General features: G+C 31.2%; 1 protein-coding gene across 7 annotated transcripts in view; it reads right to left on the reverse strand.

Annotated features, from left to right (window-relative positions):
* The window catches only part of LOC105251455 (A disintegrin and metalloproteinase with thrombospondin motifs 18), a 45,070-nt gene that overhangs the window by 11,716 nt on the left and 15,781 nt on the right, over positions 1–17,573 (reverse strand). For all 7 annotated transcript variants that reach the window (XM_011258299.3, XM_011258293.3, XM_011258292.3 and 4 more), the window contains 3 exons: positions 5,204–5,304; positions 1,264–1,324; positions 196–407 (listed from right to left, as the gene is read on the reverse strand). In XM_011258299.3, coding sequence (XP_011256601.1) covers positions 196–407; positions 1,264–1,324; positions 5,204–5,266 — 336 coding nt within the window. In that variant the 5' untranslated portion in view covers positions 5,267–5,304. The remainder of the gene's footprint in view (positions 1–195; positions 408–1,263; positions 1,325–5,203; positions 5,305–17,573) is intronic.

The raw sequence follows: 17,573 nt of genomic DNA on the forward strand, positions 1-17,573 counted from the left end.
AAAAAAATTATATTTTTTTATTATTAAAAACATTTTGTAACAAAAAAATCAAAAATTTCAAAAATGACAATTAGTTTTACATCTCTTATAACTACCTTTTCGGATATTCTAGACTGATAACTGCTAATATAAAAAAGGATGCTTTAAGTTTGAAAAGGTTGTAAGATATCTCGATAATTAAAAGAGATCACTTACATCCTTTACCCTTTCGTAATGAAGGCCATCGGGTTGCGACGTGTTTCTGGTGACGGTCCACATTGGCAGGTTGTTGGCCGTCAGCAATCCTTTCGTGGGCTTTAACGAAAGGCTGATATCTTTGCCGAAGGCCTTCAGATGAATCTGTGGTTTCGCGTCCACGCTCCTCTTGTGCACCGTATGCAACACAGGCACGACTTCGTACGGCGGCACTACGATTTTAGGAATATTTATAAAACGCATATATATTTTATTTATATATATTCATTCCGAAGAGAGAAATGTTCAAAAATTCCTTCTATTTAAATACTCGTTGATGCTGAAGATACTCCTTGTAAACATATTTCGTATAGTTGGTACATTGTTGATATCAGTGTTTGCAAGTTATTGGGGGATTTTAAAATTAATGACTCTTTTCACGATTCCTCATAACACTGTCGTTAGAAAATTCATAGTCATTTAAGGCTTGACAGGCTGATGACAGGAGACTTGTTTTAAAGTTATTACGACGATTCTCCAATATTTTCATACAAGTGACAGAATCGATAAATATTCATCAAGAATGATTTATGACGGAGAATTTAAGTTTAATGACCCGTTATTGAATGTCGAAAAATATTTGTGTTTCTAATATTTGATTTTTTCTTTGGCATGCGTCAAATATACGGAAGAAATTTTTCATATAGAAAAAGTCTCGGAGAAAATTTATTCACGATTAAACTCGGCGTAGATTTTATTTTAACAAAATTCTAATTCATTTATTTAATTCTATGAAAAATGATGACCTGCTCGACATTTTTTAATCAAGGAAAGCTGAAATACAAATTTCAAGGAGCAAATAACTGTGCATACATTTTTCTCTAATAACGAGAAATATCGCGCATAGGAAATTATTTCAAATAAAGATTATCCTTGACGCATCCTCATTATTCGTGTTAGAATCGCATTAGTCGATGACCTGATATTTTAATCATTTTTTCTTTATTATATCGCGTAGCCGGAAGAAACGGGACGTTAAAAGATAACCGTGCTCGCCATACGAGTTACTCTATTTTTTGCTGTTATTACCGGACTCGTGTCCCGTGTAAAACACCGATAGCATCTCTTCCCTTGTCATATACTCGTGGATCTGAAACACAAATAAATTTAGGTGAACACGGGTGTCGCAATATTTTTACATAATCAAGACTATGATCATCGTAATATCGCACGTTTTGCTAATCGATTCGTGAATAAATCCGTGATGTACGATATGGCAAGTGAGATACAGATCGATTGCAAAGTGTGGGCCTTAATTTCTCAAAATATAAACGTATATATGTGTAACAGATCAAATGTAAAAATGTAGAATATGCATATATATATATATATATAATGCATAAAGTAAAATAAAATAAATTGAAAGAAATTTACTGAAGCACCGTAATTATTCGAATGAGGAAACGCGACTAGAATGTAGAGAAAGAGTTTGCGCGAGACATCTCGCAAGCGAATCCAACTTCCGGGATTCGCAATTTCGTCATTATTTGTCATTATGTCATTTCGTTGCTTTTTTCCCTTACGCATCTTGACAATTCGTGACTTTAATTTCATGTTTTACGAGACAACACGGTCGAAATGATACTTTTTCGATCGTATTATTTTATCAATATTGTGGGAATAACCGAGATAAAATGAGCAACGTAGTAGAATCTAACCGAGAATGGTAATGCCGGTGGCAAAAGACATCACGTTTTGTGTCGTAAAAAGTTACATCACAGACGGTAGTACAAGCGCGCGTGGAATTACTTGTAGATTAATCCACAACTGAAATTTTATATTTCACAATACATGCTATTAAGTCGAGTAATTTGTTAAATAACGACAAATCTAACAATTGCACAGTAATAAATTTTTAATTTAATGTGCATTGTATAATAATGATATATTAATATTGCTTATACTAATAGAATGAGATAAAATAAAGCTCAAGCTTCTAAATTCAAATAATAATTTTATATTTTAATGTAGTATAGATAATTAACACAATTGTTTAGTTTAATAGTAATTACATTAACCGTGCGTTAATATATGCAAATTTTATTTAATGTAGTCATTTCAACTTATGCTTGCGATTTTACAAACGTTGTCGATAGACTTTGTCCAAACTAAGGCGACGATTTTTCAAGTGTTCTCAGAATTACGGCTCGTCCGGTTTTATAGCAATAGTTCTGTAATCAATGGATACGCGCGCATATTCTGTTTTCCAATCGCATTTCAAGGTCTTCTTCTACCATTTAGCAGCATTTACTTACACGTGGTGTCGCAGAAATCGAGCTGCAGCGAAACGCTCAAAGGGGCTCTGGGGCTTCTAAGGTCGATCACTTTCGCTCATTACTTCACTAGAGTGCCCGAGCAATCGAGAATTGATCGATTTGCACTCGTACAAACGATAGATTTAAACGATAATTTCTTAACAAACTATTTGTTTCCTCGAAAATGTCGAAAAATCCCTTCCCACTTAAAAAGTAGTCACAATTAAATATCACATTTTTATCAAATACGTAACTCTTGGGTAAAATTAATTTTAATTTTTATGGAATTTTAATTTCTTTTAAATGGAATTTTAAGTGGAATTTTAATTTCATTTAAATTAACTTTTTACTCGGTACAATGATTTTTGCTTTCCATGCATTTGTCTTGAATCACATATAATGATTCCGTGTCAAATCCCACAAGCCAGGTAACCGAGAATTTCTCACGACGACGATGGCTTCTTAGTCTCAGCAATTAATTTTGTAATACTCGTTAACCGTAACGGTGCTCATTTCAATTTCACATAATACATTTCACGCATCTACGAGCGCATAATCGTCGATCGATAGAAACGCCGCTATTGTCCCACCTTTTGTGTGAAAAGTGGACTACTCTCTCGGATCTAGGAATGCGTTCCGATTTCGCTTTCGGTTCTTTCCCGGCCAACAAATACATCTCGAAATCGTATAAATCACGTGGAACGGCTACCGGAAGTAACGTTTCACTCTCTGGAAACTCTTTAAGAAAGTAATTATTTGTATAATTTCCTAACAACGAGAGATTTACATAAGTCGGCGAGCAGTCGATGACCGACTTTGCAACATCTACCCACGATGACTCGATCAGAAGCGTGAAGATTTTTTGTTCAATTATAGTGTTTAGTGTATCAGGATCTTTTTCCATCTTTCGCGTTTTATCGATGACTAAACAAGTTCTCACGAATCATAAAGTATTCTAATATTTTTATTCATATATATGCTCGGCATAAATATAATAATAATTAAATAAAAAATATATACTAAATAATTAAATATATTTTATTATTTGGATAAGCACTTCAATGAGTTGGCATATATTTTATATTGAATTATAACACATACTTTACAACATACAATTTATCAAAACTGTTATGTTACTTTTGATTTATTTTTCTTTATATCGTATTTCATACTTTATTGATTGCAATCTAGTATAAAAAAACATATATATCTTGATAGAGATGCCAATGTGAAATAATGATATGAGATACGCTATATCAGATATTCGAGTAAAAATACTGTAATTGTTGTTTATCAATAATACATAATTTAATGTTTTAATAGGTATTAAATGCCATACTCGATTATAAATTTTTTTACAAAAGTTTAATCAAATTCTACAAATAATTAATTAAAACTTGCCAATTTTATAATATTTTCACCGACATCTTGCTTCAATTCTGATTAGTTTTCTCGATTTTTCTCTACTTGACTTTCCTGCTTGTTAATTGTTATCTCGCATAAGTCGCGTGATATTATTATCAAAATCGCACAATTATTATTCGCGTCTAAATTTCTCGAAAAAAATTGAAAGCAAGGCGAAATAACATTGAACGGTTCGATGATTTTATTGTAATTTTGTGCGCAAATTCTTACGTAAGTTAGAGAAGAACCGGCCGTTGACCACGTTCGTGATGATTATCTACGACAAGATGAATCGTAAACGCGTGTTGAATCGTAAACGTGCCATTAATAGTAATCCTTTCATTTTTCACGCGCTTTCTTAATTACAAGGCAATCATTGATACATAGCGTAATCCTGTTTATATCTCTTGTTAACAAGTATCATTTTTACGAGCGTAAAAATACGTGTTTATATTTATCGTATCGCCGATCTTTTTAAGAAAGAAATTCATTTAAATAACAAATCAAAAATAATATAAACTGATATGTCAAAATAAACAAACAAGCAGACTTTAAATTTACAATTAAATATATCATTTGCTGTATCTTCCATTTAAATGATATTTATATACGCAATAACTTCTTTATGACATACTGAATAAATAATTGGAAAAAATATGTACATTTGTAAATATGATTTTTCTTATTCGATAATTGAAAAAAAATTTCATATAAGAAGCGGATTAAATTATGACAAATTGTTACAAGCGCGATTGTAATTTTCTCGTAAATACTTGGCGCACCCAAGCGACGTTTACTGCGAGCAATCCGTGGAATTATGATGCATTATTAATTATCCTCACCCATATTACCGAGCTTCAAGCTAATTAATTCCTTGCACGTCATAACGCACTAAATAATATTCGAACGTTAAAATGCAAGTGTAAATATATATGTAAATTAAAGTTTATATATATATATATATTTATTTATTTATAAAATTAAAGTTTGTATAAAGAAATGTGAAATGTATCTTTTAAGCAGAAAACATTTTAAATAATGTTGTATAGAATTGACATATTAAAATGCAAATAAAAAGCAAAGAAAAAGATTTTACTTAAATAAATAGAAACACTGCTTTGCGTATTGTGAGTTTTCCTTGTTTTAGCGACGATTAATAATTAGAGTCGTTATCGCATTTTGTGTGATTGTTTTAATTTAGTACAATTACCTCCGTGTGCATGACGCGCAGACATGCTCTCTTTGTCTTAAAAGAAGTAATTGCATATAGGATAACAGTATGTCCTTGGGCGTCTTGACTGCGATCTTACCTTGTGGCATCGTAAGAGAGGTAGAATGATGGCCATGCAGAGAAGGACAAGGGCGCGAGTCATTTTGCATAAAAATATTCCTGACTGATTGCGTCACATCGCTGAAACAGAAAATATCATCGTCTCGTAAATGAGAACGTAATGAAAATAATTAGCGCTTTATAGTAAATATCTCGCTGCGATGTCGCGAATATCTTAAAATCACGTCTCGCTTTATGACGTTTGTCCATGTATTTATACTTTCCTTTATCATTTCCCTCTTTCGAAGTTTATATTTTTAAAAAATTTATTAAAATGATTGCAAAAACAAATATACCTGCTCCCAATTATAATTGATTGAAATTATTTTCCTCATCGATGTATATAATTAATATTTAATGTATGGAGAATGGTATTGAAATACTCCATTTGATATTCCACCCGATAATACATTTGCAACAATGAGAGTTGTGTTCACGTATGAAAGCAAACGAAAAAAAGATATTTTGTTCACATGTATAACGCGATAAGAAAATCTCGGTTATATAATTTTATCAGACCCGATGGGGGCTAAATGCGAAGATAAAAAATCGAAACTAACCTTCGCGATGAATTCACGCGTGCATGAAACTGAAAACGAAAACTGCACGAAGAAATGAGAGAGCGTACGATGTTGAAGTAGCGTGCAAGTGCAACGACGTCGATCCCGGAAGGAAAGTTTAGTTGCTAGTTGCATTCATTATTAACGCTGACGGATTATAATACTGACGGATTCGCGCCAAAAGCTTCAAACATAGAGAGTATAGCGTATCTGTGAATAAAATCATGTAAAAGAATTAATTTCTCGTCACGGAAAAGAAAAAAAACATTAACGGTTTGAAAGATAGAGATAAATAGAGATTCAAAACTTTTCTAATTAAATACTAGACCTTTAAAAAAATTTGTAAGTCACGGCAACTGGTGGAAAATTTCAAGATTCGAGTCATTATTATTGAAAATTTCATTTTGAAAAGTCGCACACATGAAACGCAAAGTAACATAATTGCATTTTTTGACGCTCTGAAAAATTTTAAAACACTAGTTAAAGTTAATTAATACATAAGTGAGATAATCCTGTATTCTTTTTTATATGTAAAGATAAGGAAGAATCGTAAAGTAGCTAAATTTCAGTCAACTTTAATCCATATTTATGAAAGCAATGCTATAAATAAACTTGTTAATATTACGATGACTATTTTATGTGTGTAGCTAAAAGGCAAAATTAGAAAAAATACAATCATTAAAAATAAATCGTTATACGAAACGTTTAAAGAATAATGATATGCATGACAACTAATTATGCAAATTAATTTTAAATTATAAAATGTGTGATGTGTATTTTGATCTTTCGTAATTTAAACGCAGCATATGAACATTTATCAATGCTCAAAATATTCACTATTTAATTTAGTGTTTAATTCGATATATGAACTATGTAACAAGATACGTAAAATATGTAAAAATTAAAACATAAAAAATTATTTTAATAAAAATAATTGCGGCAAAATTATAATATCAAAGAAATTAATTATTTTTTTTCCAGAGAATATATTTATAGAATATATTTATATAATTTGATAATATAATTTTTCTAAAAGCAATATCTCTAAGTAATTAAAATAGTTTCTTTTTCGTCCTAAACAGTTTACTTTCTACAACGCATATCCTTTCTAAAATTCAATTGTACGGAAGAATTAAGGCCACAAATCAAAGAGAATAACTTGCTGGATGGAGAAATCTATGAGAGTAAAAGCAATGAAGTTATACGGAACAAAAAAAAGTGTGTCTTATTGTTTTAATAAGAAATAAAACTTTCCATCCAAGCAATATATTCGACCTTCGTGTATAGATAATAAGTAATTTCATAGGTTACTCTATACCACTCTATATACCACGAGAATCGAGATTCACACGCCATAGAATGCCACAGACAATGCTACGCTATAGTAAGATATTCATTGTGCCGCTTATTTATGAATATTTTTAATTGAATGTTATTTATGTTGTCATTAAGTAATCATAAGATAACATTCAAGCATACCATGCCCACATCTTCATATCATTATTCTTATTAATTTGTTTTGCGATGTTAAAAGAAGACTAATGACATACAATTAACGATATATAATTTTCAGCTGTTACTATTTCTTCTCTGTGAAAAAATCTTTTATATTGTTTCAAAGAAAATTTTATATTAATTTTTGTCACATTTTTTACAATTAAGAGATTCAAATAATAGTAACCATAAAATCATGAAATCTTTAAATTATGTAAATTTTAATTTTGTAGTAATTAAAATTAATCTTATATAATTATAATTATTATTATTAGACATGTGAAATATCAAGTAGTCAGCGACCAATTACAAGTAAAAATTTGCGTCCATTATATAAATATATATAAAATTAAAATTAATAATCATGCAAAATTATTAATCATTATAAATACTATACAAAGCTTTTTGACTCAAAAAAATAATTTTAATAACTATTTCTATAATTTATAAAATTTAATAAAAATATATATATTGTTATATTGCAAAGATCTAAAAAGCTAGAATATAATTAGCTCACAAAAAAAAGAAATGCTTTCATCTAGAAACCTGCCAAACAATAGAATAAATTTGGGCTATTATTTGTGTTCTTATTGTGTTGACACCTAATTTGATTCATTATTGCTTGTTGACCATATCAGATTTTAAAATTTCGTATAAATTAGAATGTATCGTGAAGCGTGTTATAATCTTATAAAAAGCTAATTCCAACACTACACGCGATAACTGTAAGAAGAAAAATGAAAAGGAACGATTAATTATTTGAAAAAGATGACTAATCAAAATTAATATAAAGATATAAAGACAGAATTCATGTACATAATACATTAGTCTTTATTTGGCCTCGCAGAGTTTGCGTCATCGCTCGCAGTATCAATATAACATTTTATTTATCTTATTACTACTTCGATCTAAAATTTAAAAAATATATCTGCTTTACGAAACTATCGATTCAACAATTATAAGAAGGAAAAAGAAAAAAAAAGATAAGATTATCTTGAATTATGCATATAAAAATTTATATTTAAACAAATAAACGTTAAATTTAGTTAATTCGATCCTTACTCGGTTTGGTGAAATTAGATTCTGCGGTTTGTAGATAAGAGGCGAAGCGAGCTAAAATGCATTTCACAAAAAAGACAATCTGGCAATCATTATGAGAAAGTGAGATATTAAATTTATCCCAAATGCATTAAAATAAAAATTCTGAAGAAATGTTACTTTCGCTCGACCACAAAAAAAAAATAAATTTGGGTCATTGTCTGGATTCCTGATAATGTCTAATTTGCTTTATTGTATGTTTCGTTGGACGAGCAAAAGCGAATGTACTGCCGCGGTCATCATTCCGCGCGGCATTAATTAACACGGAGAGTAATTGCGGGTTATAAATGTCAACGTTACGCTCGGAGAACTGAAGACGAAGTCAAGTAAAGGGCAACTGGTTTTATCGTATTACGTACAACCGAGAAGAGAGGAAGAAAAGCGAGAGGAGGGCATTCCGATTGCGAAAAATAATTCTTCGCTTTCCTTCGTCGAAGGAGCAAATGCGCAAAGAGCGCGATTTCATCTACCATCTCGACGAGGAAATCGAGAGTGAGATAAAGTCAAGTCAGTTTTTTTATCGCCGCATACGTATCGTATTCGAACACTTTCTTCTCGGATTAGAATAGACAGATTGTGAACAGCGTTTCGGATTAAGCAATGGAAAGTGGTTCTCGAGATCGACGGTCATCGATATCCGTATCGAACTCTTATCTATCCGCTTTCCACGCCACATAATATTAAAAAAGAAAATATTACCTCGTAAAACAATCTCCAAATGTATATAACTTGTGCATTACAATATCATATCCTGTATATGATATAGAGGGGTATTTAAATAGAACAAAAAATACAAGTAATTGCGATAGATAGATTGCGATTTTTATTGAAATCACGTCAAGAATTAAACTCTATCCTATGTGTTTTTTTTCACGAAATTATAGATATTACTAAATTTAAATCGGATATACACATGTCTAGATTAAATTTCAAAAAATAAAATATGTAAATGTATGAATATTGAATATATACATATATTATTGTCAAAAAATTAAAAAAAGGACTACTATTATAATATATAACATACAACAATTACAAAATTTTTATTAATAAAATTATTTTATTTCTTGCAGTATTAATTAATTCTCCCCTTTTCTCTGCCTCTTTTTCTTTCTCATTTAATTTCAGTTATATTGTCACAGAGCAGTTTATTTACTGTTAACGATATACAAATTTTTCTTGGAAATTTTTTCTCATAGGCAAATTTTATGTTGCCTAAAAATTTCTAGACTCATAGATCAAATCTTATACGCGAGATTCATCTTTATTGCCTATATTAAAATTATTCGATACATTTCGAACGATGAATAGGCGGAAATTTATGATATTACTATATTGAAGGTCTTTTAGAGCCAGAGGAAAAAGAATTGCTAATTTTATTACGGTGCGAACATGCTCGTTTCCCATTTGCTAAACAAACGGATACAATGTAGTAAGCTAATCGACAGTAGTTCCATCCTGCGTTCAATGACTTTCCTTTAGTCTGCGTGCTTATGGATAACAGGAAGTAGTGCAAAGTGCTTACTTCCGGAATGCGAAAATGTTGGTCGGAATAGATCAAATATTTGTGAGAAATTGCAATCACGGTTCTAATTATTATAATATGATATATCGAAATTCTAGAATTTTAACTACAAAATTCGCTGGTAAACTCTATAATCTCTAAAAACTTACCTTTTGAAAAAAAAAAGATTAAAAACGAATACAATTATGCATAAACTTAACGCTCTTTTTTATCTTTTCTTTAAAAAGTAAATTTTTAGGGTATAATTTTATCTTAATTAATCTATAAATTAAAATACTACTATATAATATATTCTGCGCGCGTGTATGTGTGTGTGTGTGTGTGTGTGTGTAATATTATATTTTGCCCTGGAAAGGTATAGCGAGCCCGCTATTGTTTCCATGTCACAATATTGTTATCATTCGTACGATGACACTAGAGCAGTGAAGTAGTGATCCGATACGCTTCGTATATTGTCGAATTTCTTTTTTAAACACAATTGTGAGTATTTCCGCGAGTGAGTGCAAGTGTCATGAGAAATTTGAGTGAGTGCAAGTGCCACGAGAAACAATAAAGAGAGCAAGAGAAAAAAAGAAAATTTAAATAATGGATCAATGAGATATGGTAAGTAATTTACATAAACTATATATCGTATGAGTCTTATTTCTATGGATATGTATTCATAATATTAAACCTCCAAACGCAAAAATAAAATTTCATTAAGCGCTAATAATTATTTTAAAAATGTTCACCACGTAAGAAAAATAAATAAATAAATGAAATAAATTATTAAATAAATACAATAAATGACTAGATACACTCGAGACAGCACAACGTAAACAAATGAAACTAAATTGTCAATAAGAGATCCCTGCGTCACAGCATATCTTAAAATCGCTTATTAACGATAATCGTACTTTAAAGATTAAAGACAGACTTTTTTCTAATCTTTTATTTTGCAATCAAAATAAATAAATATCAAACTAAAAAAATAAGTTGTTAACTTGATTAAATGTACTTATTGCGCGTATATAAATATAAAATAAATTAAAAATTATAGTGCGATTATGATTCACATTATATTATGGAGATTAATACATATTTAATATTATCGATTTAATTCCAAGAAATCTTAAAAAATTTCAGTAAAATAATTACATAAAATAGTAATGAAATTGAAATTAAAGTTAAAGTTGAAAGTGAAATCGAAACTGAAAAGAAGACGGAGAAGGATTAGAGTATCGTTAAGTATTTTTCATTCTTAACTGCTTATAACTGGACAACTATTAATATCAATTTGATTAAACTGCGTAGAGAAACTATTTTCCGTTCAGTAAATAATTGTAGATAGTAAACGAATACTCATCCTTCGTTTTATTAATGTATTATGATATCTTCTACGCAAAATTTCTCTCGATTTCGCTGTAATCGCGTATCCAGCCATTCGACTCGAGATATTTACGATGCATTACCAAATGCATTACTATTTCTTTGTGAAAACGCGATTGGATCGCGATTGAATAAATCAGATTCTCTCTTTGCTTTCTACTCGCAAGTATACGAAATTCTGCTGAATACACGCGCTATCAAGAAAGCAGTCACAACAGCGACCAAACGTGACATAGGTGTTGTCTGTGCACGCGTTTGTTAATCAATGCATCGACGTGCGACAAGGAAGAAAAAAAAGAGATTGAAGAAGCGAGGCAAGATTGTGTATTATGTAAAGTAGGAAGGTATTTGGAGAATGCGTCAATGCCACGTCTCAGAGAATTAAAGTGAGGTTCTTAATACACACTTATGCCGAACGACGAGCCTCGAATAACAATTCCAGCTCGCGAGACACATGTATCGCGTTTCAAGGCTATTTTATAACAGCTATTTCTCTATTTTTTATGTCGGATCGATTAATTTTGCTTTCGTAGCGTTATTTCATAGCGATTTTATCTGCGCGGTTGAGTGATTCCGTAAGAAAGGGTTTGAGGTCGAGTTGAATCAACGATGTGAAAAATCGATACTTGAATAAAATAAGCCGGCGAATGTCTGTGAAATAATAAATCATGTATCGAGTGATAAAAATTTAACTAAATAAATATTGCAATTACTGATAAAAGTCGCTATCTTGACAGCTTCTTTCTTCAACTTATTGTTAGCAATATCTATGAAAGATATCTTAGAAATGCATAATTATTATTATTTTTCATTTATTTTATATTTTAATAAGAAAACATGAAAAATAATTATTATGTATTCCCATATACTAACTTGTATGCAATCGTGTATTTTTTTAATTAATTACCTTTCGCGTCTCCATTGAAAGATTAAATATTCAACGCGCAATGTTGTACCTCGCAAGTGGCTGACAACATACATCGCGCAATATGGTTCACTCGCGGTATTAACGCAGACGTCCAGCGGACTTTCTCTTATGGTCTAAACGAGAGGACAGTACCATAAGTGGCATTTGGAATACATAGTTGTTCTCGAGGACGCTCACAGCCATGAGGCATCGATTCTCGTCGCCGCCGATCATCAATTTATCTGTCTGATCTCATCGCGTTTCCGGTAAAAAATAATTTCTTTGTGAGAGCATTTTGTGATCGAACAGAAACGCAATTATTGTAGCGTGTGACTGTCATTTCCTCGCATGTTACATCGTGCAACTGGCAGATGGAAACTTCAACTGTCATATGCATATATTTATCTTTATTTGAAATAATAGAAAAGAGCCTTGGAATGTTTTAGAAAATAATATTGGAAAAGACAGAGAAATATTGATTTTTCTTCCATCTATAAATTAATGTTAATATTAAGGAAGAAAAAAAATCTTATAATTTTCAGCAATTATAAATTTTCGTATTGTCATATAACATATTTAAAAATTACAAATTATAAAGTTTAGTCTTACATGGAACACTTGAATTTGTTTCAAGACTTATACATGTTTTAAAAATCATGTGTATGCGTGCAAATCTGTACAAATATGAGACATATCAGATCAAGATTATGACAAGTCTTTATGTCGACGCCTACTATTCAATGTTTAACTACGCGTATATTTTTCCTTCAGTCGACTTACCTGTCTAGTTTCAATGCTTCCGGTTTATTAAAAGCAAACGCTTAGACAAGGTGTGTATCGTGACAAGATTTACAAGATTGTGTCGTTAGACATAATCTGTTGTATGTGTGTATATATGTGTGTTGGTTGTTGTGTGGTGTGTTCATGACTACAATACATAAATGCGTAAACCGCGAAACTCGGTAGAAACAAATTGAACCTTGCACTTCATTCTCTCTCTCTCTCTTTCTCTCCTAATAATTTTAATTAATTTGTTTGTTGATTCTTTCAAGTGTGTTATCTTTTGAGATATTAAATAAAACAGATAAATACTCGTTTACTGAATTAAGCTAAATAATTTAATATATATATTTTTAGATTATTTTTAAATGATTATTAAATTTTTCTTCACATCAAACATTTTTCGTAATCGCATTTTTTCTCTCTCTTAAAGAACCGAATTATCTAAATCTATTTTTATCTCGTAAAATCTTTTTTTATCTCGTTTCGTCAGCCATATCTTCTGTTCTCTACCTCTCAAGGACACATTTACTGAAAACTTATGCTTCTCCCCACGTTTCGCATTCCGCACGCATTCCACAACTTGTCGATGTGCCGTCGATATATGGGAACCACTCCGCCTTGATGCATTTTTCAGGTCCGGCCTGGCTGACGGTCGACGGCCACGATTGGCACTCAATAACTCCGGAAATCGGTTTTATGAGAATCATGAGTGCGCGTCGTTCCCTCGAACAAGTAATCGAAGTCCTGCCGTTGATCAGCGGCCTCCCTCGAATACATGTATGTATATATGGGAAATATATGTTTCGAACGAGGACTAATAGTATGAGCGAGCTTCCGGCGAAAGAAGTTTCCTTTCACCTTCGCGGAGTCTCTGACTTTCCGATTTTTAGTCACCTTACGGTTTCTCTCACATGTCGCATTTAAATTCCGCTGCATAAATATATGCAATTTCCGTCATTACTGACCGATTATTGAGAAACATGGATGTCGAGATTGTTTTCATTTGCAATAAAATGATAGAACTCTTGGAAGGCAACAATGTGTCCAACATCTCTATTACACGCATTGAAATTTCCGGAAACTTTAATGAGCGGTCGACGACATCGGTGCCATACGTGTCCGCGTAAGAAAGATTTTAATGAGCGCAATAACAATGAATCTGCCAGTACACTACTAAAGTTAAGCTTGAATAAAAACTCAGCTCGTAAAAACTCTATGCGATATTTTAACAATGAACTGTCAGTTTATTATTTTTCAAGTCACGAACTGGTTCCGTAACATGCGTTAAAAAATTATTCCGTTTCGATAACATTAAAAAAACAACGGATAAGCGATTAATGAATTCCTTATCTAAAATCGGAAGTCGTGCGTGTCGCGTAATGACGTACATTATTTTATGCTGTGATTAAACGACGGCGGCCTCCTCTATCTATGTCACCACAAAACCGGTATCGACGACGCCGACGACGATGACTTCTGATTTTTGTAATGTTCGCCAGATATCGGAACCTAAAATTTGAATTCTTTTCCTAATTATGAATAATCTAAGCTATCTATGTGTCATTAATAAACACTTATATAAATAATCATCGGTATCGTATGTAAATGTATCTCCGAAATTACAGATATTTGGAAAGAATATATTGCGCCATCGCGCGTGATATTTTTAAGACGCTGTTTTATAGAAAAGCAATTTTTCCCTCACATTAATTTCATTCAACAGTAATAAAAAAATAAGTTAAAATATTTTTAATTTCTCAAAATGCACGCAACAAATGATTTAAAAATTTTTATTTACAATATTCTTACCATATTATTAATATATTATAATATTGTTAAAATACTAATATTTTCTTTTCGTTATTTTCTTCTATAAGAAAAATGATTTAAATCTTAGACGAAGAAACATATGTTATGCCGTGTGTTTTTATGATGCATTATGATTTCAATTTGTATCGTGATCGTAATAAATGATACCAAAATCTGTTATTCACGCCTCGGAGGAGGACTAGCGGAATACTTATCATTTCATCAGTGAGGATAATTCGTTATTTCAAGTTTCATTGACAGATTTGCGAGTCAATGAATGTCGTGACCACCGAAATTTGCAAATCTCATTAAAACCGGTTTTCGCGTAGATACATATATACTCAATATGCCCTCGAGGTGGGAAAAAGAAAGGCTTAATTCAAATGGAAATGCGGTGACTAAACACCGACTTTGCCAACAGATTTTTACTGCTGATTGACGCCATATACCGACCGTTCGATCGACCGGACTCGGGATTCTATGAAATTCAAAAAAAGATACACGTAAAAAAGAGCGACACCGGAGACGCGGCTGTCATCAGCAATCCCGAAAAGCCGCGTTGCTAATGCATTCACTTGTATCTACTCTCGCCTCCGTTTTATGAATCGTGCGACAAAAGTTTCCCCCATATCCCTCATTAGTTAGTCAATGAGAGACGAGATATTATTCCAGGTTAATGCCGGCGGTTACAAGAAAAAAAGAGATCGTGCGCAGTCTGGCAATGGGCACCGAACTGTCTGAGGATTCGCAAAAACATGTGATTATAATTTCGTGTCCTTCTGTTTTTTTTTCTTCTTTCTATCCCATATTTCACAGACCGGTTGTTTGCGTTTCACGGAAAAGTACCATTTTGCCAGAATTTCGTTCTGATTGGTATATTGGTTATCGAAACAGTCTTTTATATTTTATAGGCGCGACTGTGACTTTTTTTCACATCTGAAATGTGAGAAATTAAATATCGCATATTCTATTCTCTTTTATGATAATTTCATTTTGTGAAAATTTCGAATTGAAAAAATGGAGAAAAGATAATAAATTGAATAATATATACGTACACGCGCATACACGTTATCGTTATATAAGCCATATAAGTTAGTGCAGATTTCGTAGATCGCGACAAAGCTTTCTCTCTAATGAAACTACGTTTATATAAGGAAGATCATATATGACATTTAGCAAACAAAGTTATGTATATATTTTTAAAGAGAATTTTAATTTTATTAAAATATGTCTAAAGCTACCGTGATTTGCACCCTTATAATTACTGTATGCTAGCTAATTTAATTAATTACAAATATTATTTTTCTCTACAAAATTTAATTTTTATAAAATATTTGTTTCAGAGAATACATTTTATATTGATTCATTTTTGTAAATGCCAATGACTGTAAATATGTGGACGAAATTAATAAGACAGATATTCAATTTTAATGAATTTATGATCAGTACACTGTCGATTTGTCCCGTTTTGAGGAAATAAAAATTCACGCATAATTTAACTTGGAGAATCTTATACAGCTATATAGGTTGTTTTGGTAAACTCTTCTCAGTTATTAATGATGTTGCATACTCTTGACAAGAACTGTACAGCTAACTTAACAGTTAAACAGCATTGTCACTTCCTATATTCGCACATAAGTTCACGTGCAGTCTGAAGTAAATTTATAGCAAGCCCATTAGCATGAGTTCTTGCAATACAACACTTTGGCCTCCGTGATTTGGTTTTTGCATCCTCCTATGTCAAATATACCGTTCTTTTCAGATAAATCGATATTTGTAATATTACACAATTATCATTATCATCTTGCGATTAAATCGTTTACGCAACTTACATCACAAGGCCAAATTTTGCAAGAGATAAAAATCTTCATGCTTATTGCGATTGCGGAAAAATTAAACCTATTATTCATTAATTCTATAGTGTTACAAAATATATTCTTAATCGTCTTTTAATATTTCTTATTTTAGTTCAATGTAATTTTGTCCCTTTATCATTACTTTGTTCACGATGATTCTTCAGCAATTGTATTTTAACAATTGTATTCGACGGCGACGATGTCGATTTGACGCAAGCGACTCTTCTTTTGATTTCCTTTTTCTATATTTTTCTTCTTCTCTTAATTTACCATCATTATACATTACAAGAAAACGTCAACCAAGTTGATTGCCTTGAATGCGGATCGAAACTTGGACCATTCTTGCGCGAGAGAAGTAATATGTATAAATCATGATTCTTTATGTCTGTTTGCTATAGATACAATTTATAGCTTTATCGAGCACTAACATATGTTTCTTCGGACGATCAGAACGTGGTCAATAGATTTTTAGATTATCGCCTGCGTTATTGATATGCAGAATGTCCCAGACCTACCCGACACAAACTTTTATGAATTATTTGACTTCGAGATCGATTCTTTCCCGATGCATAAACGTGTAGAGATTAATAACTAAGATTAATTAAATTTTATACATACAAGCAGATTGCAAAAAAATTTATTTTGTGTTTATTTTTAAATATATTTTAATAGATTTGTAAGATATATGGAAATTAATTATAAAAAAAATGTTTAAGGTTTTGAGAATTGAAAATTTGCAACAAATAATAATTTCCTTCGATATTATTTTTGTTGAAAAATAATCGATTTCAGATTTATCTCAGTTTTCGTTAATAAGAAAGAGAAAGAGAGAGAAAGAAACAATTTGCTAAATTAAAATTAAATTTAAAACTAAATTTAAATTATTTTATGAATTGAAATTTCAATAGATCTTGGCTACAATAAAATAATTAAAACATGTAATAAGACTG

This window comes from Camponotus floridanus, unplaced genomic scaffold (genome assembly GCF_003227725.1).
Source record: "Camponotus floridanus strain SB8 unplaced genomic scaffold, Cflo_v7.5 scaffold1, whole genome shotgun sequence".
NCBI classification, from domain to species: Eukaryota; Metazoa; Arthropoda; class Insecta; order Hymenoptera; family Formicidae; genus Camponotus; species Camponotus floridanus.